The sequence below is a fragment of the Oryctolagus cuniculus genome, chromosome 3 (assembly GCF_964237555.1).
Source record: "Oryctolagus cuniculus chromosome 3, mOryCun1.1, whole genome shotgun sequence".
Lineage (NCBI taxonomy): Eukaryota > Metazoa > Chordata > Mammalia > Lagomorpha > Leporidae > Oryctolagus > Oryctolagus cuniculus.
This window is the reverse complement of record NC_091434.1, coordinates 179,714,555-179,738,564: the sequence shown is the minus strand read 5'-3', so window position 1 is coordinate 179,738,564 and position 24,010 is coordinate 179,714,555. Positions and strand designations below refer to the sequence as shown.

General features: G+C 41.0%; 3 protein-coding genes across 4 annotated transcripts in view; all 3 read left to right on the top strand.

Moving 5' to 3' along the window:
• Positions 1-89: 89 nt before the first annotated feature.
• On the top strand, positions 90-20,894 carry LOC100347310 (olfactory receptor 2A5). The gene is made up of 3 exons (XM_017342674.3): positions 90-228; positions 15,740-16,005; positions 17,152-20,894. Exon 3 carries the CDS (start codon positions 17,182-17,184, stop codon positions 18,112-18,114), a length of 933 nt encoding a protein of 310 aa, XP_017198163.1. The 5' UTR covers positions 90-228; positions 15,740-16,005; positions 17,152-17,181; the 3' UTR covers positions 18,115-20,894.
• The window catches only part of LOC100346789 (olfactory receptor 2A25), a 65,942-nt gene continuing 42,024 nt past the window's right edge, over positions 93-24,010 (top strand). Inside the window, 1 exon segment of the mRNA XM_017342673.3 lies at positions 93-228. The gene's annotated coding sequence lies outside the window, so the exon portion shown is untranslated.
• Positions 142-24,010, top strand: part of LOC100346530 (olfactory receptor 2A12) — a 76,488-nt gene continuing 52,619 nt past the window's right edge. For both annotated transcript variants that reach the window (XM_051849807.2, XM_070071375.1), the window contains exon 1: positions 142-228. The gene's annotated coding sequence lies outside the window, so the exon portion shown is untranslated. The remainder of the gene's footprint in view (positions 229-24,010) is intronic.

The window sequence follows — 24,010 nt, the reverse complement described above, 5'->3', positions numbered from 1 at the left end:
AGGACGTCGGCGGCCTGGAGCCCTTGAGGCCATTGCTGGGGACACCAGCTCGAGGGAGAAGCCGCCGAGAGCGAACACCAAGGCTGGGCCCAGGAGCGGAGGCGGCTTGGCGGGATGGCGCTGAGGAACAGCGTTTCCGGAGGGCAGAGCACCGTCCCGGCCTCAGAACTGACGCTCAGAGGGAGGAAGACGAGGGAGCGGCGCGCACAGCTTCCTGGGAAGAGCGAGGTAGGGGAGGGCGGTGGCCGCGTGCAGGGGCTGGAAGACGCGCCAAGGCCCGGCGCATGCGCCCAGGCCCGGCGCATGCGCCCAGGCCCGGCGCATGCGCCCAGGCCCGGCGCATGCGCCCAGGCCCGGCGCATGCGCCCAGGCCCGGCGCATGCGCCCAGGCCCGGCGCATGCGCCCAGGCCCGGCGCATGCGCCCAGGCCGGCGGTGCAAGCCCAGGTAGGCAAGCCTTGGCCGCCCCGCCGGGAGAGGAGTCTCAGGACACCCTGCGTGGATCGGACGGTAGGAAATGCTGCCTTCGTCTGTCCAGCCTCTCACAGGAATGATGGTTTCCTTCTGCGCGTGGGCGTGAGCGTCCTTCAACCCGCGAGCTTCGAGATCTGTCAGGGTTTGGTTGCACCTGGCAGGAGCTGGAGACGTGTCCCTAGGAGCCCTGTCCTCCGTGTCTCCCGGAGCTGCGGGGTTGGAGGAGGCGCAGGGCCCCGGGGTGCTGCAGCCTGGGGGCAGGAGAAGGTGCACGGAGGCGCAAAGTCTGTGCCGGCTGGGAAATCATTCGTTCCCTCATTTGCTCACTGAAAGCTGGTAGTTCAAGGCCCGCTAAGGACTCTGGGTTTGAGTCCTACCAGGCTTTTCAAATGAGTCTTGAAACATGAGTCTGTGGTTCACATTTCTCTTCACCAGTCTTGTTACTTCTGCTCAAAATCGCCTTTGGAAAAAATCCTGCCTGAACTGCTGGGATTCAGATTAATGAAATAACTAGAGGGGGTTTTCAAAGTGAATCTGCCCTCCCACAAAAGTCCACGCAAGCTTCGTGTCTTTCTGGCTTCCATGTGAATTTTAGGATTGTATTTTCTAGTTTTTTGAAGAATGTTCCTGGTATTTTGATGGAAATTGCCTTGGGTGGTATTGGTATTTTCATATTAATGCTTCAGTCCAGGAACATAGACTGCTTATGTGTGTGTGTGTGTGTGTGTGTGTGTTTTGTGTGTGTGTCTTCAATTTTTTTCATTAGTTCCTTGTAGTTTTCTTGTGGAAGTCTTTCACATCCTTGGTTGAATTGATTACACAGTAGGTTTTTGTAACTTTTGTGAATGGGATTGCTTATATGCTCTCTATCTCATCTAATTCATCATTGGTGAATAAAAATGCAAATTTTTACGTGTTTGTTGTGTGATGCACCATTATTGAAGTTGGTTAATATTGGTTATTAATCTCTTTTTATATATTTATTTGTTTGTTTTTTAATTTTTTTTATTTTTAAAATTTATTTGACAGCTTTAGTGAGAGAGAGACAGAGGGAAAGGTCTTCCTTCCATTGGTTCACTCTCCAAATGGCCGCTACGGGCAGCACTGCCCTGTTCCAAAGCCAGGAGCCAGGTGCTTCTTCCTGGTCTCCCATGAGGGTGCAGGGGCCCAAGCACTTGGGCCATCCTCCACTGCCCTCCCGGGCCACAGCAGAGAGCTGCACTGGAAGAGGGGCAACCAGGACTAGAACTCGGTGCCCATATGGTATGCTGGCACTGCAGGTGGAGGATTAACCAAGTGATCCACAGTGCCGGCCCCAGTTATTAGTCTCTTGATAGAGTCTGTAGGTCTCTGTATAGAATCATGCCATTTACATACACAGACTACTTGACTTCTTTGTTCCTGTGTGCCTTTAATTTATTTCTCTCTCCTTATTGCTCTAAAACTTCTGGTACTATATTAAGAACCATGAGAGTGAACATCCTTTCCTTGTTCTAGATCATGGAAGAAATGCTGTCAGCGTTTTCACATTCAATATGTTGTTGGCTATGAGAATTTCCTAAATAGGCTTATTGTGTTGATTGTGTGCAACTTCCATCCATAATTTGTTCAAAGTTTTATCATAAATGGATGTTGGGTTTATTGAGTGCTTTTTCTGCATTAACTGAGATGATCATATGATGATGTCATATGTTCATTGATTTGTGGTTGTTGAACCATCCCTGCATTCCTGGAATAAATCACAGTTGATCATGATATATGCTTTTTGGTGTTTTTTTTTTTTTTTAAGGATGTTGGATTTGATTCCCTAGTCTTTTGTCATTAATTTTTTCATCTATGTTTATCAGGGATATTGGTTTGTAGTTTTATTTTTTGTTATGTTCTTGTCTAGTTTGGGAATAAAGTTATTATTGGCCTCAATATATTCATTTGAATGCCCCCATCCCCATTACATTTTTGGAACAGTTTGACTAGGGCTTTTCCAGAGAAAAACATTTCCAGAGAAAAACAAATTCCATTTAAACGCAAAGGAGGTTCTCAGAGACCTGGGCACATGCCCGGAGATTATGGCTTCCTGTCTTCATGATGGTATCTGAAGGCTCAGCATGGTGTGTTCATGGCCTTCACCCTGGTGTGCTGTCCATTCCTGCCTTGGAAGTACATCCTGTACAGTCACTGTCCTCTTGCAGTCTACCAAAAGCCTCCTTGCCTGTTTGGAGAAGGATGTGGGGAGCTGACTAATCCAGAAAAAAGCAAAAACCATAGAGCAGCTTTGCAGTTAGCAGGTTAAGACCGAGGGTCCTCTCACTGTTAAAATACAAATTTGAACCAAGGACCACAGGTCCTGCTTATCCACCGTGACCACAGTGTGCCATCAGTGAAATGCAGAGTGGTCAGGGTAATCTATTTGACTTAAGTTGTTGATAGTAACTCTTTCTAGATCTTCTCCTTCATGTCTGCCTCTCTCTCTCTTGCCTGTCCTCATTCCAATCCTCCCTCCCTTTCATTTTTTCATGTTTGTCCTTGCTGCCACATTTCTGTCATTTTAACCTCCTTACACATTATACCCTCTTTGTACCACCTGCATCTGTTCAGGCTAAGTCAGTTGTGCTGTACTGGAAAGGCCTTCTGCATGGATTTAGGTGACAACTTTAATGTTTCCATGAATATTTGCTTGAGCTGCCAGCATGAAGGTTGGAAAGAACATTCATTTTTGAAAATTTTTCATAGCCTCCCATCCTGAGGTACTTAGTGATGGACATCTTGGTTACTTCCCATTCAGGTATATTATGAATAAAGCTGCTCTAAATACTCATGTGCAGGTTCTAACGTGAACGTAAAGTTTCCTATTATTCACATAAACCTAGGACAGTTGATGGATTGGTTATATGACATGTTTAGCTTTGTCTAGAATTACCAAAGTATCTTTCAAAGTAGCTATACTATTTCCCATTTCCACCAACAATGAAAGAAAGCTGCTATTTTTCTGTGTCTTTGACAGCATCTGTTCTTGTCATTGTTGTGTGTCTAAGTCTGAGATTTAAAAACCCAGTAACTGCCTAGTCTTATATGGAGAGTGGAGCTGACCCTTTTTCTTTGTTTTAACTCCAGCAGAGAAGCAGTTAGTGAAATATGAGAAAAATGCTCTCATACTTCTGGGAAGGAGAATGGGAGGTAGCCACTTTAAAATCTGCCCAACATACTCAACAAAGAACACTTCAATCTATAGCGTGTTTCTTAATCATTATTCCCATGAACTTATCCATGTTACTGCATGAAATAGTGGTTTGTTCCTTTTATTGATACAGTTTTCATTTGCGTTGTTTCCAGTTTGATGCTACTAAATCAAGCATCACTTTTTAAAAATTGCTTTTGTAGGCAGTAAATGCCACACATTGATGAGTGCTTTGTATTCAGAATATGATCATTGCAACACAGGGTGTGAACCTTGAAGAATCCAAACTACAACAGTATTCCAAACCAGGGCCTGGGCCCTACAATCCCATCTCTCTATAGTGGCTGGTCAGGGGTCAGCATTGTACTTGGACCCTCTATGTACTTGTTCTGCTCACAATTCCTTCTCTCTGGCTTTCCTACGCCCTGACTTTATTTTACTTTGTTTTGTTTTTGACAGGCAGAGTGGACAGTGAGAGAGAGAGAGAGAGACAGAGAAAAAGGTCTTCCTTTGCCATTGGTTCACCCTCCAGTGGCCACCGCGGCCGGCGCACTGCGGCTGGCGCACCGCACTGATCCAAAGCCAGGAGCCAGGTGCTTCTCCTGGTCTTCCATGGAATACAGGGCCCAAGCCCTTGGGCCATCCTCCACTGCACTCCCGGGCCACAGCAGAGAGCTGGACAGGAAAAGGAGCAACCGGGACAGGATCCAGCACCCATATGGCATGTTCTTGTCTTCACAAAGCAGCAGGAGGTGCAAAATAATCCAGCAGCTCAGTATCTGCAGCTTTCACAATGAACTCAGAGATGTATCCACTTAGGGTTTTGTTGGTCCCATTGGCCCCATTGAGAGGCTGCTTGTAAGTACATGACTGTTGAACCAGGGCCAGGAGTTTCCTGGTGAAGTGGGTACCTGCAAGGGGGTAGGACTTTAGATTAAATTCGGCTTCTGGGGCTGGCACCATGGTGCAGTAGGTTAATCCTCTGCCTGCAGTGCCAGCATCCCATATGGGCGCCGGTTCTAGTCCAAGCTGTTCCTCTTCCAATCCAGCTCTCTGCTGTGTCCTTGGGAAGCAATAGAAGATGGCCCAGGTCCTTGGGCCTCTGTATCCATGTGGGAGACCAGGAGGAAGAACCTGGCTCCTGGCTTTAGATAGGCGCAGCTCCGGCCATTGCGGCCATTGGGGAGTAAACCAATGGACAGAACTCTCTCTGTCTCTCCTTCTCACTGTCTGTAATTCTCCCTCTCAAATAAATAAATTCGACCTCAGTCATGGCTTTGGTTCCACAGGCTCCTCCTACTGTTCAAGAACAGTTGCCAGCTTTCTTTTTCCTTTCTCCTGTTGATTGATATTGTGTTGTTTCCAGGTAGGAACTCACTAATAAATCAGTTATGAACATTAGTCTGCAAGTCTTTGCGTGGATGCATGTTTTCATGAGCAAGTGGTCCACAGAGAAAAGCTATAAATAATAAATTTCAAATACAAACCAAATTGGAAACATTGGCTTCCCGTTGCCACATTCCAGAAGCCACTCCCTTTCCCGCCACTTTCAAGTCTAAGGAAGTTAATTCTGTGGCTTCCTTGCACATGTAATTTCTTGGGAAGTTCTCTATGACCAGTTAATAAAGGAAGAAAAAACAGAGGCTTGATTTGTAAGTAAATGGGTATGTACAGCGGTCAGATCAGACAGAAGTAGCTGTCTTCTGCACTATGGCCTTACAAAGAGTTTGAAGATGTACTTGAAAAATAATTCTCCCATTAGGTAGAATATTGGTGGTAGATGTAATAGTCACTTTGTGTAAAAAAAAATACTGAAGACAAGGTCAACACTAATTCATGGGCAGTGTGTAGCAAGTTGTGCAATCGACTTGAGGATTGACTTAGTAGGAAGGACACAGAGTGTGGAGAATAGACAAGTTCTACATATATTTCTCTAATACGGCATCCACAGTGAATTGGCGATCATTGACATAGATCAGTGTGCAAGTGTCAGTCGGTGTCTTTCCCTAGCCACAAAGGAGCCTGTTCAATGGGCTGAATGACAGAAGAAATTTGGTCTTTCCTCTTTAAAGCTGATCTGATGCTGTTTACTACCAAAAAGACAAAGGTAGATATGGCCCTATGCCCTGCTAGACTGTAGTAACTTCATGGGTGAAAACTGATTACACACGTTTCCTACTTAATTATTTCAAAGGTGAAGACTGATTATACTATGGGTTGCAGAGATCCTCCACACCTTACTAGTCTGTCCTGTCAACAGAGAGACAGAGAAGTTCCCAGAGCCACCTGCTTATGAGTGATCTACCAAGGTGGTTTGAGCCCCAGAGCCTGTAATACATGAGATGCTGGGGGCACCTCAGAGTCCTCTGTGGAAGTCCAGTCCCATCCGATCCTGTTAGAATGGCTCTCATAGAGAAATCAATAAACAACAAATGCTTGCACGGATGTGGGGAGAAGGGTACCCTAATCCACTGTTGGTGGAAATGTAAACTGGTACAGCCACTGTGGAGGGCAGTGTGGAGATATCTGAGAAAGCTGAATATAGGCTACCATATGACCCAGCCATTCCACTCCTGGGAATTTATGCAAAGGAAATGAAATCAGCATATGAAAGTGTGATCTGTACCCCCATGTTCATTTCAACTCAATTTACAATTGCTAAGATGTGGAATCAACCCAGATATCCATCAACTGAAGGCTGGATAAAGAAATCATGGTGTGTATATATATATATATATATATATACACATACATACTATGGAATACTGCACAGTAGAAAAAAAATATGAAGTCCTGCCATTTGGAACAAAATGGATGCAACTGGACCATTACTTAGTGAAATAAGCCAGTAACACACACACACACACACACACAAAACCCACAAATACCATGTGATCTCTCTTATCTGTGGTAACTATTAGAGTACCTGAAAGGTAATCTATAAGAGCAAAACTAACACCTTGAGATGCGATGATTTTGAACAGCTCTTGACTTGTCAAGGATCAATGATTCTCTAGTTTGTTTGTTTCTGTTCTTTTTTTCTTTTTTCTTCATACTATTCAGTGATCTCACTACTTGGTGTAGGGTTAATCCTATGAGTATAAAATTAACTGAAATCTGACCTTTGTAGAAAATAAGAATGGGAAAGAGAGAGAGAGGAGGAAAAAGGGTGGGAGTATGGGTGGGAGGGAGGTGGGGAGGAAGAATCACCATGTTCCCAAATTTGTATATATTAAATACATGAAGTTTTTATTCCTTAGTTAAAATTTTTGAAAATCTAAAAAAAGAAATTGGAGTATCCTATATGAAATCTCAACTGTACTTAATTGTAATTTGAGCACAATGAAATGAATTTATTTTCAGAATACAATCCAACAAGTTATGACATCACCATAATCAAAATATAGGTCATTTTCATCATGTAAATACATTCTACAAGTATCTGTTTACACTGCGTTTAGCCCTCTTGCTGCCTGTACTCTACAGAACTTGGTCAATATAATTTTATCTGTCCCACAATTTCCTATGAATGCAATCATGCAGAAAGTATTTGTCCTCTTAGCTTCTTTTACTTAACACGTTTTTTGCAATTCAACTATGTTTATGCATAGATCAAAAAGTGAGTTTGAGTGTATCCCATTGTATGAATTGCCATTTATTTGCATGTATATGAATGTATATCTGTGTGTGTGTGTGTGTGTGTGTTGTCTGTTGTGTATATGTGCTCTTTGAACCTGCTGGTTGACATTTTGGTTGTTTTTAGTTTTTTGCTAATTTTTAAAGCAGCTATGCACATTTGTGTACATGTGTTTGTATATTCAAATGTTTTCATTCTTTTTGGCAAATGCCTATAATATTTACTTACCATTGATATAGTTTAGTAGGTAGGAGGGGCCAGGTTATTAGTGCTCTAAAGTGTTGGGTGGGAACTTGGATTTTTACTGTTTAAAGAGAAGGCATTGAAGAATTTTCTAGCAGGAGAAATATGTATCATGCTTTGTCTTTTAAAAGGGATAATAATACTTCTAGTGGTTTAAGGAAATGTGCCAGTGTTTCCCAGAATAAAACCTCACAGAGGTTAAGTATAGCCCTGATCAAGTGTTTTCATTTGACTAATACCTTTAATATAAAAATATAACATAATGTAGTTTCTTAATGAGAATTATAAGAATAATGAAACATTCTTTATAGGATACTACAGGGTGTGTGGCCCAGTAATGGGATACAAGTTTAAAACATAAAATTTTCTTTTTTTAAAGATTTATTTATTTATTTGAAAGGCAGAGTTACACAGAGGCAGAGGTAGAGGCAGAGAGAAAGAAGTCTTACTTCTGCTGGTTTGCTCTCCATATGGCAGCTATGGCGGAAGCTCGGCTGATCTGAAGCTGGGAGCAAGGAGCTTCTCCATGGTCTCTCACAGGGCACAGGGCCCAAGGCATTGGTACATCTTCTACTCCTTTCCCAGGCCATAGCAGAGAGCTGGATCAGAAGTAGTGTAGCTGGGACTTGAACCAATGTCCATAGGAGATGCTGACACTGCAGGCAGTTGCTTTGCCCAATGTGGCACAGCAGCAGCCCCATAACATTTTCAATACAATAAAATTTTGAGTTGTATGTGACTAAAACTGCTCACATCATTGAGTTTGTCAAAATTATAAATGTATAATTTGAAGCCCATAATTAATACAAGACTCATACTCTCTCACTCTTCCTTTCTCTCTCTCCCTCTCTCCCCTTTTTTCTCTTTCACTCTTCCCTCCCACCCTGTCTCTCTCTCTCTCTCTCTTTTTTTTTTTTTTTGACAGGCAGAGTGGACAGTGAGATAGAGAGACAGAAAGAAAAGTCTTACTTTTCTGTTGGTTCACCCCCCAATGGCCACTGCACACTGCACTGTTCCGAAACCAGGAGCCAGGAGATTCCCCCTGTCTGCGATGCAGGTGCAGGGCCCAAGGACTTAGGCCATCCTCCACTGTACTCCCGGGCCACAGCAGAGAGCTGGACTGGAAGAGGAGCACCCGGAACAGAATCCGGTGCCCCAACCGGGACCAGAACCCGGGATGCCGGTGCCGCAGGTGGAGGATTAGCCTATTGAGCCGCAGCACTGGCCCCACCCTGTCTCTTTATCTGTCTTTGTCTCTGTCTCTGTCTCTGTCTCTCTCAACAAGGAAAACCCACCAGCTATTGCTACAGAGATGGCACTGAAGATGGAGAGAAGTTAACAGGCTTCAGAACAATTTTGGAGAGGAAGGAAAATCAAGAATGGCTCAATTTCTTGCTTGAGTCACTTGTGAAGATAGTAATCTAACATATTGTGATAGGGAAGACAGGGAGAATAAAAATTAAATGATCCATTTTTTTTTTATTTGACAGGTAGTTATAGACAGAGACAGACAGAGAGAAAGGTCTTCCTTCTGTTGATTCACTCTGCAAATGGCCACCACAGCCGGTGCTGCGCTGATCCAAAGCCAGGAGCCAGGTGCCTCTGCCTGGTCTCCCATGCAAGTACAGGGGCCCAAGCACTTGAACCATCCTCCACTGCCCTCCTGGACCACAGCAGAGAGGCAGACTAGAAGAGGAGCAACCGGGATTAGAACCTGGTGCCCATATGGGATGCCGGCACCACAGACGAAGGATTAACCAAGTGAGCCATGGCGCCAGCCCAAATGTTTCATTTTGAGTACCCTAGATTTGAGATGCTTGGGCTCTTACCTTACATCTGCTTATAATCCCGAAGAAGTCATATCTTTGGTAGCTTTAGTATTCTCATCTATAAAGTAAAATTTTTGATAAAATGGACTCTAAGTATAAATTTTTAGAAAACAGTACCTTAGATTTACTTTGACCTTGAGTGTTTACATGGTGCTTTTTGCTCCCTTGTCAAGGGTGAGGTACTCTTCTGTTGTTGGTTGTCCATGGACCGTGCTTTGAGAATGGCTTCCTATTGTCTATGGACTCAACCAGATGCTCAATGAGGAATATAATGTTTATTAAAAGCTGAAAATTAACAGACATACAATTTGTCTTTTGGAATCCTTTTTTTTAAAAAAAATTAATTAATTAATTAATTAATTTGAAAGTCAGAGATACACACACAGAGAGAAGGAGAGGCAGAGAGAGAGAGATCTTCCATCCTCTGCTTCACTCCCCAGTTGGCTGCAGCAGCTGGAACTGCACTATCTGAAGCCAAAATCCAGGAGCTTCTTCTCAGTCTCCCACAAGGGTGCAGAAGCCCGAGGATTTCTACTGCTTTCCCAGGCCATAGCAGAGAGCTGGATTGGAAGTGGAGCAGCCAAGACTCAAACCAGCACCCATATGGAATGCTGGCACTGCAGGTGGCAGCTTTACCTGGTATGCTACAGCGCTGGCCCAAGGAATCCTTTGTTAAGGAATACCTAATACTGATAATTCTGTGTTTGAATATGCCATGCTCCTTATTCTTCTCTTTGAGTCTACACTGTGGTCCTAAAGTGGCAATATCGGACAGAGATGCCAGACACCAAGGCCCTCAATAGGAAAATAGCATTTATTCTAGGATGCAGGTCCAAAGGAGAGTCTTTTTTTTTACCTTTTATTTAATGACTATAAATTTCCAAAGTACAGCTTATGGATTACAAAGGCTTCCCCCCTGCCATAACTTCCCTCCCACCCGCACCCGTCCCCTCTCCCGCTCCCTCTCCCTCTCCCTTTCCATTCACATCAAGATTCATTTTCAATCTCTTTATATACTGAAGATCAATTTAGTATATATTAAGTAAAGATTTCAAGAGTTTGCACCCACACAGAAGCACAAAGTGAAAAATACTGTTTGAGTACTAGTTATACCATTAATTCACAATGTACAGCACATTAAGGACAGAGATCCTACATAAGGAGTAAGTGCACAGTGACTCCTGTTGTTGACTAAGCAAATTCACACTCTTGTTTATGGAGTCAGTAATCACCCTAGGCTCTTTCATGAGGTGCCAAGGCTATGGAAGCCTTTTGAGTTCGCCAGCTCTGATCTTATTTAGCCAAGGTCATAGTCAAAGTGGAAGTTCTCTCCTCCCTTCAGAGAGAGGTACCTCCTTCTTTGATGACCTGTTCTTTCCACTGGGATCTAACTCACGGGGATCTTTCATTTGTTCATTTTTTTTTTGGCAGAGTGTCTTTGCTTTCCATGCCTGAAATACTCTCATGGGCTTTTCAGCCAGATCCGAATGCCTTAGGGGCTGATTCTGAGGCCAGAGTGCTGTTTAGGACATCTGCCATTCTATGAGTCTGCTGTGTGTACCGCTTCCCATGTTGGATCATTCTCTCCCTTATTTATTCTATCAGTTAGTATTTGCAGACATTAGTCTTGTTTATGTGCTCCCTTTGGCTCTTAGTCCTATCATCATGATCAGTTGTGAACAGAAATTGATCACTTGGACTAGTGAGATGGCATTGGTACATGCCACCTTGATGGGATTGAATTGGAATCCCCTGGTATGTTTCTAACTACCATTTGGGGCAAGTCCGATTGAGCCAAAGGAGAGTCTTGTATCAAATTCTGGGACCTGAACAAAGCAGGGTGTTTTCTTATCTACCCCAGCACAAACAACTGTAAGTTTCCTAACACATATTCAGTTATGTATCTTCTGATTGGATATCTTAGAGCTACAGCATTACTTACACAACCATCACACAAAGTTGCTTCTGTTATTCTTTTTGTTTTATTATTCTACCCATGGCAATGTTCCTCTTTTTTTTTTAGACAGGCAGAGTTAGACAGTGAGAGAGAGAAAGGTGTTCCTTCCATTGGTTTACTCCCAAAATGGCCACTACGTCTGGCGCACTGTGCCAATCCGAAGCCAGGAGCCAGGTGCTTCCTCCTGGTCTGCCATGCAGGTGCAGGGCCCAAGTACTTGGGCCATCCCCCACTACCTTCCTGGGCCACAGCAGAGAGCTGGACTGGAAGAGGAGCTACCGGGACAGAAATCCTTGATAGTCTGTGAGCTAAAAACATAGACATAGCTCCTTCCCTCTGTTAAGCATGAACCACATGCCTCATATGTTAACAACTTGCATCTTTGTCTCATAAGGAACCAAATGTGCACTGATAAATTTGTTCTGGATGTTCCTCTCCAAAATTTTGCCCAACTCCTCCCAACATCCCTACCTATACTCTACACACACACACACACACACACACACACACACAAGTAAGCCTGGCAGTCACATAAAAGAGACAGTCACAAAATTTTTCCATGGAAGGCACTGAAAACCTAAACTTAATAATAATCAAGACAGAGATTGCATCATTAATAAAGACCCTCTTAACAAAGAAAAGCACAGAACTAGATGGCTTCACTGAAGAATTCTACCAGTCTTTTAAAGCACTAATTCCAAATTTTCCCAAACTATTGAAAACAATTGAAAGAGAGGGAATCCTCCCAAACTCTTTCTTGAGATCAGCATCACCTTAATTTCAAAACCAGAAGAAAATACAACAAAGAAATACAGCTATGGATCAATATCCCTGAATAAGATAGATGCAGAAATCCTCAACAATACTAGATAATTGAATCCAACAGCACATCAGAAAGATCATTCACCCAGACCAAGTGGGATTTTTCCCTGGTTTTCCAGAATGGTTCAGCATATGCAAAGCAACAAATGTAATACACCACGGTAACAAATTGATGAATAAAAACCATATGATTATCTCACTAGATGCAGAGGAAGCATTTGATAAAATACAAGAACATCTTTTCATGATAAAAAAAAAAACCTTAAGCAAACTGGGTGTAGAAGAAATATTCCTCAGCACAATAAAGGAAATGTACAACAAACACACAGCCAGCATATAATTGAATGGGGGAGATTTGGAAGCATTTCCACTAAGATACGGAACCAGACAAGGATGTCCATTCTCACTACTGCTCTTTAATATACTCCTGGAAGATTCAGCCAGAGCCATGAGGCAAGAAAAAGAAATCAAAGGGATACAAATTGGAAAGGAGGAAATCAAGCTGTCCCTATTTGCAGATGACATGATTCTATATATAGGGGATCCAAAAGACTCCACTAAGTGACTATTGGAACTCCTACAAGAGTTTGGTAAAGTGGTAGGATATAAAATCTACACACAAAAATCAGTAGCCTTTGTATACACAGACAGTGCCATAGCTGAGATAGAACTTCTAAGATAAACCCCATTCAAAATAACTACAATTGAAGATCAAATACCTTGGAACAAATTTAACCAAGGATATGAAAGATGTCTATGATGAAAATTACAAAACTTTGAAGAAAGAAATAGAAGACACAAAAATAGAAAAAAATCTCCCATGTTTGTGTATTAGAAGAATTACTATCATCAAAATGTCCAACAACAAAGAGCAGTTTACAGATTCAGTACAATCCCAATCAAAATAACAAGGACATTCTTCTCATATCTAGAAAAAAACAAGGCTAAAATTCATATGGAAACGAAAGAGACCCTGGATAACTAAAGCAATCTTATACAACAAAAACAAAGCCAGAGGCATCACAATACCAGATTATAAGACATACTACAGGGCAGTTATAGTCAAAATATCCCTGTACTGGCACAGAAATAGACATGTAAACCAATGTAACAGAATAGACTCACCAATCAATCTATGCATCTACATCCAACTAATCTTTGACAACAAAGCCAAACTTAATCCCTGGATGAAAGACAGCCTCTTTGACAAATGGTGTTGGGAAAATTGGATCTCCACCTCCAGAATTTTGAGACCTCTACTTTATACCAACTCACAGTAGATCAAGGATCTAAATCTATGACATGATCTCATTAAACTGCTAGTGGAGAACATTGAGGAAACTCTGCAAACCATTGGCATAGGCAAGGCTTCTTGGAATAGACCCCAGATGCACAGGCAATCAAAGCAAAAAGAGAAAAATGGGATTATACCAAGCTAAGAAGCTTTTGCACTGCAAAGGAATCACCTAACAAAGTGAGGGGATAGCTGACAGAATAGGAGAAAATATTTGCAAATTATGAAACTGATGAAGGATTAATACCCAGAATCTATAAAGATCTCGGAAACTCAACAACAACAACAAAAATAATCCAATGGGCAAAGCACAGCCATTTTTCAAAAGGGGAAATTCAGATGGCCAACAGACATATGAAATGATGCTTAGGAACCCTATCCATCAGAGAAATGCACATCAAAACCACATGAGGTTTTAGCTCACCTCGGTTAAAATGGTTCTCATACAGAAATCAAAAACAGTCAATTCTGGTGAGGATGTGCAAGTAAAGGTTCCCTAATCCACTGTTGGTGAGAATACAAACTAGTGTAGCTAGGGTGGGAGACCATATGGAGGTTCTTCTGAAAGCTGAAAATAAATCCACCATTTGACCCAGACATCTCACTCTTGGAAATTTACCCAAAGGAAATAAAATCAGCATACAAAAGAGTTATCTGTACCCCAATATTTATAGCAGCTCAATTCACAATAGCTAAGATATGGAATCAACTCAGATGTCCATCAAATGATGACTGGATAATGAAAATATGGTATGTATACACTATGGAATACAACTCAGCCATAAAAAAATCAAATCCTTTCTTTCACATCAGTATGTATGCAAACTGAAAAAGCATTATACTTAGTGAAATTAACTAGTCCCAGAAAGACAAATACCATATTTTTACCCAATCTGTGGTAACTAATTGTTGCAGTTGATTTCTTAATAATGTTGCAGTGGATTCGTTTCTGAGAGGAGGAGCGTGGTGGGGGCAAGAGACATGGAGTCACCACACAGACCCTGGGAGTCAGGTGAAAGTGGGCCAGAGGCGAGCAGCCCGCAGATTTGTTTATTTCAGTTAGTACAACAGCTTATATAGCTAAGACCAGCCAATCGGTCAAGGGGCAATCTATGCCCCAACCAATCACAGCCTGTTACCCAGCAGTTTCCTAAACCGTCCAATCACAGCCTGTTGCCAGGCAGGCTCTGTTGGCCATGTGGGTTTCAAAGCCATCCATTCACAGCCTGTTGCCAGGCAGGCTCCGTTGCCAGGTGGGTTTCAAAGCCATTCCTGAGTAACTGATGCTCCTTGCCAGCAGCCATCTTGGCATGGCCTTTTCATTCCACCACAACTAATTGAGTACAAAATAATGTAATGTATAAATATTTGCATTGTAGTCTGCATAAAATTATTCCTGTGCATAAACTGTTGAGAGGAAATGGCTGAAAGTCTAAATGAACATAAATATTAACTTGTAACCACATAACAAATATTGAGATGTTAAATTATCATTGGTTCTACTCCATTGAAAGCAAATATGAATGACTAATTGACAAAAAAAACTGTATATGTATTCATGTATTATTTAAAGCCATTATCTATATTCCCACTAAACTAGGGTATTTTTGTTCCTTCTTTGTTGAACTTCCTATTTGGTGAAGTTAAACCTTTTTGCTGCAATTTAATTAAAATTAAAATTAAAATTAAATAAATGCTCCCAGAACTCCTCTGTTTGTGCTTTATTTATAGAATATATGCCTTATTCTATGCTTTATTCATAGTGAAGGTTTGAATTAGATAATACTGCCCTCTAATCACTAGGACTTCTACAATACCTCTTCAAGACCAATTTCACTCTGGTTTCTGTTGTTCCTTACTTACTATCAAATCTCAGTACTATGTGGGAAGGTCTCAGAATCTTGCCACCTACATCATAGAATGTTTGGCTGAACAGTTCTTTTTCTTAACCAACCAACACCAAGTTAGAATTATCTAGAAGATGTTGGTGCCATTATTTCGTAAGGAAGGTGTTCTGCCTCCTAGAAGCTCCACTTAGCTAATCTTGGGTATGACCAAGATTCGTAAACCCAAATCATCCAAATATCTGGGGAGTGTAATTTGCAAGATGGTCCCCAAGGGTGTCTATGCTGTTATTACTGCAAGAGTTTCATGTGTGTGGATCCAGCTGGGTATTAAGTCATCATCTGCCAACTCCTTTTCTTCCTAATGTTCCTCCCCAGGGCCAGAGGAATGGAGACAAAGAAAAACAACTTTGGGTTCTCTTGCTAGATATGGAGTGTGAAAGTTGTGTATTCTTGTCCCCACAGGGACCTTCAGGGACAATCTGTGAGGACTTGGGTAGAAATGACCTCGACATGAAACCATAGTACTGGTATTCCCAGTGGGCAGGCCCCATTCCTGTTGTTAGCCTGTGTTAAGAGAGTGACAGCTCCTGCACCTGGAAAGTCTCTCTTCCAGCGGCTGCTGGGTGAAGCAAGATCATCAGCTCTGACAGGCAAAAGCTCCATTGACTCACTGCAGTTCCCTCTACATCTAATCAGATTTTTGAGGCAAGAGCATTCGTGATAACACAGTGAGTAACTGGTTTTTGGAAATTTTTGTGGCAGTTTAGAGAAGCTGGGGTCTGGAGGAAGAAAGAGTTCTTGAGATCAGTAAACAGGGTCAACTTATGGAAAGACAGTTCTCAGGGCTTAGGATAGGGTTGGCATTTGCAGGAATGGATTTATAGGCCTCATGTGGTAAATGATAAATTGACTTTAATATGTATCTGCATCAGTGAACATCTAGGTTTTCCCTTTCTCTAGTCCCTGTGGTCATATGGTTAGTGAAATGGAAGCAAAGAAAATTAAGGAGTCAAAAGACTTTATTGAAATCTGTGGCATGCCTTTGGATATCATTTCTAATTTATCTATTCATCCACCCATCCATTCAGCACTTAACTGGACACCATCCAAATGCTGTGAGTCACTTTACCAAGCAGCTCTGCAAGGAGTTGGAATGGGAGGGCAGTGAGAATGTTACACTGTTAAATATTTACAAGGCAAGCCACTTGCCCTGATCATCTATCAGAAATTACCTGTATGAATGCAGGCCAGATCAGTGACATCACCCTTCGCTCATGTCTAGATGTATAAAATAGTCATATTTTCTGGGTAGCCTCAGGAAGTAAAATCTTAAATCTTCACTTGCTGAGTCCCTAACAATAGTAAACAGAGAAGGAAACAAACCTTTATAAAATTGCATTTAAAAACTCATTCCTTCCATTCTTCCTTCATATATCTCCTCTAGGATCATTTGTTGAGTTCCTGCTATATGCAGTGTACTCTGCAGATGTGGTGAAAAGAGAGAAAATAAAATGATAAAGAGAAAGTGGTAATAAAATGTGAAAACTAAATAAATGAGAGAAAAGGATGACAGGATGACTATGGTCTTCTCTCAAAAGTAAAATGGCTAGTCACTCAAGAAAATAATTGATTCTGTGGCTGCAATCATGATAGTAAAAATGTGGATCCTCAAATTAAAAAATAAACCATAATTCCATAGTGATGGAAATATTCTGTGACACCCTGTTCACTTACACTAGGTACCTGAACTGAATTTTCTTTCCACATTAAATGGCTGAAAAAGGTGGCTGATGAGTCAACACAGTGCACCTCATACCCTCATACACCCTCTCCTTTCATTTAATGACTAATCCAGCCCCTTCTTTGCTCCTCAGCACACATCTCACTGCCGCCGTGGAGAGGGCATGACAGAAAATCAAACATCAGTCACAGAATTCACTCTCTTGGGATTTTCACTCAGCCCAAAGATTCAGATATTCCTCTGCAGCCTCTTCTCCCTTTTCTATGCCTTCACTCTGCTGGGGAATGGAGTCATCCTGGAGCTCATCTGTCTAGACTCCAAACTACATACCCCCATGTATTTTTTCCTGTCACACCTGGCCGTGGTGGATATTTCATATGCTTCCAACAATGTCCCCAAGATGCTGGCAAACTTTCTAAGCAAGGGTAAAACAATCTCCTTTGCCTCGTGCATTATGCAGACCTTCTTGTACATGGCCTTTGCTCACACCGAGTGTCTCCTTCTGGTGGTGATGTCCTATGATCGCTATGTGGCCATCTGCCACCCCTTGCAATATTTTGCCATGATGAGCTGGAGAATCTGCATCACCCTGACTGTGACTTCCTGGGCCTGTGGCTGCATCTTGGCCCTGGTCCATGTGGTTCTCCTCCTGAGGCTGCCCTTCTGCGGGCCTCATGAAATCAACCACTTCTTCTGTGAAATCCTGTCTGTCCTCAAGCTGGCCTGTGCTGACACAACGCTCAACCAAGTGGTCATCTTTGCTGCTTCTGTGTTCATCTTGGTGGGGCCCCTGTGCCTGGTGCTGGTCTCCTACACGCGCATCCTGGTTGCTATCCTGAGGATCCAGTCTAGGGAGGGCCGCACAAAGGCCTTCTCCACGTGCTCCTCCCACCTCTGTGTGGTGGGACTCTTCTTTGGCAGTGCCATTGTCATGTACATGGCCCCCAAATCCAGCCACCCTGAGGAGCAGCAGAAGATCCTTTCCCTGTTTTATAGCCTTTTCAACCCTATGCTGAACCCCCTGATCTACAGCCTGAGGAATGCAGAGGTCAAGGGTGCCCTGAGGAGGACGCTGTGGAAACAGACATCAAGGTGAGAGAAGACAGGGAGTCTGAAAGGTGGGAAATTTGCTCTCTCTGGGATTTGTGGGATTGGTAATATAAATGCCTAAAGTCACATCACTTAAATTTCTAAACTTAAGGCTATATATTGATCAAATTCTGTGAAAGGGAAGGGAAAAAGAAAAAATATAGGCTAGTTTCACACACATATGAACTTGACAGGAAAAACTGACCAAAAAGTTCAAGCTTCTGCAAAAGGTAACTGGAATAGATGATTTATAAAGAAATGTATTCTCCATTTCGGTGTCCACGGGAAGTACATGGCTGACCAGACTTGCATGGATCGTTGAGGCCTTGGTGCATAACCACCAGCGTCAAACTTGGGGTGCAGACTCCCACCTGGCCGTGGCACAGGGGAGGAGGAGGGCAGAGCTACTGGCCCTGTGGTTCCTCTGAAGAACAAAATGGGAGATGCTGAAGCAGGCAAGATCTTTATTGAGAAATGTGCTCAGTGCCACACAGTAGAAAAAGGTGGAAAACACAAGACTGGTCCAAATCTTTGGAGGTCTCTGGCCAAAAAACAGAACAAGCAGGAGGATTCTCTTATTCTGATGCAAACAAACAAACAAAAAAAGGTACTACCTGGGGAGAAGATACTCTGATAGAATATTTGGAGAACCCAAAGAAATATATCCCTGGAACTAAAATTGTCTTTGCTGATCTTAAAAAGACGGCTGAGAGAAAATCTTATTCAGTATTTGAACCAGGCCACATCTTCATGAAATGCTATTGTGGCTTCAAAAATAGAAGTTCTAAGCCAGAATTTTCCAATTTCAAATATTGAGTCTTTTAAAAAGTCATATTGGATCTTTTTTGATCAACCTATAGTAAATATAAAGCTTTAAAATAAAGGTTGTAGTTGATGTGTTTAGTACTGATCACATGCATTCCAGTGTGAACATGTGTTTGCTCACTAAGGATGCAGAGAGATCAAGATGGAAGAGAAGAGGGAGGGAAACAGAAATCTATTGTGCTTCCATGGTTATAGCAGACACACAAAATATTTTATAAGCCTAGCAACTGATATTGATGATGGAGAGAGTTTCCACTTACTTATTTCCCTGTAATTTAAATACAAATCTAAAAGACAATAGCTTCAAATTCCATTCAGCTTTGTTTAGTTAGCCATTTGGCTTTTACTACAAACAATATTTAAGGTAACTTTAGGGGAAAAAAGTACAGAAAGTGAAGTTAAGTAGTTGACTTTATCATGAGACTATTTTTAGGAAAAAGAGAGTGAATTGTTGATTTTTAGTGACACATAATAAAACCAATGGGGGGAGAAAAGCAGGTCCTATGTTAATAAACATTTATATCATTAAAAGAAATGTGTTCTAATACATCTGAAGAATGGTGATTATAGCAAGTGTATATATATATATATTGAAATATATATCAGATATGTATTTTAGTAAATTACAGAAAGAGCAGAGTATGAGAGATGTCTATTAACTGATACAATATGTGAGTTCTAGAATTAAAATAAGCAGATTATATTTTGGTATTATAAACTCTTTATAAGGGGCAAACATGCAAAGGGTCTTCAAATGTTCATGGAAAATGTATATTATGAAACATTATACATGCATTTGAAAATTTGTGCACCAAAACTACATTTCTACTAACTGATTCTAACATATTTAAACTGGATCTGGTTTGAGGCATTACGAAGAGTAAGAATTTGGTTTGAAAAGAGCCCCTGTAGGAGCAACATGAAATCTAAAAACTGAAGCAAGAACAAACATTCAATTTATGGGGAAGAATCGTTAACAGGATATGAAACATGGCTTTGTTAGTATGCTCCTCAACACAAAGCATGATCAAAGCAATAGTTACCAAGAGATGAAAGTGCTCCAGTCAAACCAAAAGTGGACTAGTCATGAGCAAAGATTTTCAATAATTTGTGGGATGACCAAGGCATTTAGCTTCCTGACATTCTGGAAGACCAAAGAACAAAAATACTTACTTTTTAGGTCAATGTCTTGAGAAGATTAGCAAAAGCCTTAGCAGAAAGTTGCCCAGTAAATCTTCACCAGGTAGTCTATCTCCACCACAATCTCCTGCCCATTTCTCTAATCAAACAAGGACAATTTTCCAAGAATTTTGATTGAACATCTTTAGACATCCACTTTAGAGAACTGGTTGGCGTCTTTCAGTTATTATTTGTTTTCTAATCTTAAAAAAAATTAAAGCGTACCCATTCTTGTTTAGTTAATAATTTTAAAAAAGGTTGCATTGATATGGTTAAATTCCTAGGATAGTCACTTTTTTAGGTATTGTAAATGGCTAATGTCAAAGTTTCTTAAATTTGTTGCAGTTCATGCTGAGAAATAAATATTTTCATTTTTGTATTTTAGTTCCATGTCTTTGTGTGTTCATGTTCTACTTTATGTATGTGTGTGTGTGTGTGTGTGTGTGTGTGTATATATATATATAATTTCAATGTTATATTTCAATGGTTGTGGGAAAGTGAAGGAAAATTGTATTACTTTATGCTAGAAATTCTCCTGAGTGTTTCACAAATGTTACCCTGTTCATCTTTCACTAGCATAATAGAGTAGATATTATTTTCCCTGTTTAATAGGCATGGAAACATAGTTTTAGAGCTTTGGAATGCTTTAGTAACTTTATCTACACTATGCAGCCAGTAAAAGGACAACATTGAAAGTTAAACATGAATAGTACTCATTGCAAACCCACACTGCTGCTTTTCTGCTTTCTTCCAAAAACATCACAGACTTCAGCTCAATATGAGTTAGGCTCAACACCAACATAATGGAGCAGAGTCCAGAACTATATATATATATATATATATATATATATATATATATATATATATATATAATCATGGCCAGAAAATACATGCCTTAGCCAGCCCTTTCATAGGGATTCGTTATCACTCTCGATAAGGATAGAAGGCCTCATCTTAATGGCTAAATGATTCCCAATAGTAACTTCCTCTCTTTGTCTTTCTGCAAAATCACCTGGCTCTATAGGGCATTGCCCAAAGAGAATAATCTGAATGAGAGACACCATACTGTTCTTCTGTTGTACTACCTGTAATTCTCTTCCTCCTGTTATCCTATATGCCCATCTGTTTTTCTTTTCCTTTATACAAAATGCTTTCCCAGGAAGCTTCTGTGTCTTTCCTGTATACAGATCCCTGACAGACCTACCTCCTCAGTGCTGTGGGATGATGGACTGAAGAACGGGGAGAACCCAACATAGGTTTACACTAAGATACTTGTCATCTTGGATTCACATCTCAGATGGGTCACAACATATTGAATAGATCTGCCTCTAAAATAATTTAGCTTTCTGAATCCTGAGTTGTATCCTGGGTCAAATATGGATAACCATGTTTTAATTAGGGACTGCATATAACTTTTATGGATTCTCAATGATAAAATGTATTTGAATCCAATTTAATGTTATATATGTAGTTTTTATGAGAGAGGTAAAAGTATAATGAGAGTAAAACGACCACAAAGCAATATGGCTGAATACTGATAAAATTCATAAGAAAGCAACAAATATTTGATTTTATTTAAAAGTTTCATAAATTATCAGAATATTTACTAAATAGTGACAATTTCTCAAAAAAAATCTGTAGCTGTTGAGTTGGAAGGGTTTTGTTCTTTTTTCCTATTTGGATGGTAGTACTGGAGAAAGTCACCATCAGTGGAGGCAGAAGGGCAAAGCACTAAAGGTTGGGCAGTAAAATGGTTTCCATTGTTCCTGCCAGGAGATGAATCTGTAAACAGACTCCTACTTGAAGCCCTTTGCTTTGTACATATTTACAGTCCCAAAAATATTCTTTTGTTTGTTTGTTTTGGGTTTTTTAAACTTTTATTTAATAAATATAAATTTCCAAAGTACAACTTTTGGATTACAGCGGCTTTTTCCCCCCAAACCTCCCTCCCACCCACAACCATCCCATCTCCCACTCCCTCTCCCATCCCATTCACATCAAGATTCTTTTTCAATTATCTTTATATACAGAAGATCGATTTAGTATATACTAAGTAAAGATTTCAACAGTTTGCACCCACACAGAAGCACAAAGTATAAAGTACTGTTTGAGTACTACTTATACCATTAATTCACATAGTACAACACATTAAGGCCAGAGATCCTACATGGGGAGTAAGTGCACAGTGACTCTTGTTAATTTAACAATTGACACTCTTGTTTATGGCATCAGTAATCACCCGAGGCTCTTGTCATGAGTTGCCAAGGCTTTGGAAGCCTCTTGAGTTCGCCAACTCCAATCTTATTTAGACCAGGTAATAGTCAAAGTGGAAGTTCTCTCCTCCCTTCAGAGAAAGGTACGTCCTTCTTTGATGGCCTGTTCTTTCCGCTGGGATCTCACTCACAGAGATCTTTCATTTATGTCTTTTTTGTTTGTTTGTTTGTTTGTTTGTTTTTTGTTAGAGTGTCTTGGCTTTCCATGCCTGAAATACTCTCGTGGATTCTTAAAATATCATCTGTAATAGGAAACTCAGTCATACAGAAATTATTGATCCACAGTTTGACTACATTCATTCCCCCACCCATACACTTAGAAATCTCATTAGCTGTCAATCTAGAGTAGTTAGTGTAACTAAGAAACTTGTGGATTTATAAACTCACCATCATAACTTTGTGAATGACTAAAACTTAAGCTCTCATTGTGGACTCCTTGGGTTAGTCTTCCTGTCCTCACTATTAATCAGCATTTAGTGAGGTTAGCTCAGGATCATGTAGACAAAGAATGGATAGACAGAAATAATTTTTAAGTAGCTAAAAATGTATATCTGGAAAGGAGGAGATAAAAAAAAAAAAACAGAATAGTTGTTTGCATATGTCCCACAGAACAATATGCCAGAGGAAAAAGTCCTTTTTATTGTTTTCAGAGAGACAGACTATAATCAATAGTTAGGTTTTTAGGGAAGTGGTATTGAAGTCGATATGAGCAAATATTTTCTATCATTATAAAATATCTGAAAATGAGGTCTTGTGAATTGGTGTGCATCCTTACTATAAATACACAAGTAGAGGTTGAGTGAAACATGCCTGTAGTGAACAGGAATTTGGAAGTTTCTTTAAAATGTCTTCAATTAAAAAATTTTTGATTTCAGGCTGGCGCCATGGTTCAATAGGCTAATCCTCAGCCTTGCGGCACTGGCACACCGAGTTCTAGTCCCGGTCGGGACAGCAGATTCTGTCCCGGTTGCCCCTCTTCCAGGCCAGCTCTCTGCTGTGGCCAGGGAGTGCAGTGGGAGGACGGCCCAAGTGCATGGGCCCTGCACCCCATGGGAGACCAGGATAAGTACCTGGCTCCTGCCATCGGATAAGCGCGGTGTGCCGGCTGCAGCGCGCCTGCCGTAGTGGCCATTGGAGGGTGAACCAATGGCAAAAGGAAGACCTTTCTCTCTGTCTCTCTCTCTCACTATCCACTCTGCCTGTCAAAAAAGAATTTTTTTTTTCATTTCAGCTTTTTTATTTTACTTTCTACTGTGGAGGATTTTAAGTAGACTTTTAGTTGTTTAATACATTTTTAATGATAATCTAGGAAGATAATGCTTCCCTTATCAAAATTTTGTCTTCTTTTTTAAAGAGTTGTACAGAATCATCAAGAGAAAATATTCAAGTAGGAAAGAGTATCTTTTTGTTTATTTTTTTAAGATTTTGTAATTTTTTATTTATTTGAAAGGCAAAGTTACAGAGAGAGAGAGGGATCTTCCATCCACTGGTTTGCTCCCTAAGTGGCCTCAATGGCTGGGGCTGTGTCAGACTGAAGCCAGGAGCCTGAAGTTCCTCCAGGTCTCCCATGTGGGTGCAAGGGCCCAAGCACTTGGACCATCCCATGCTGCTTCCCAGGTGTATTAG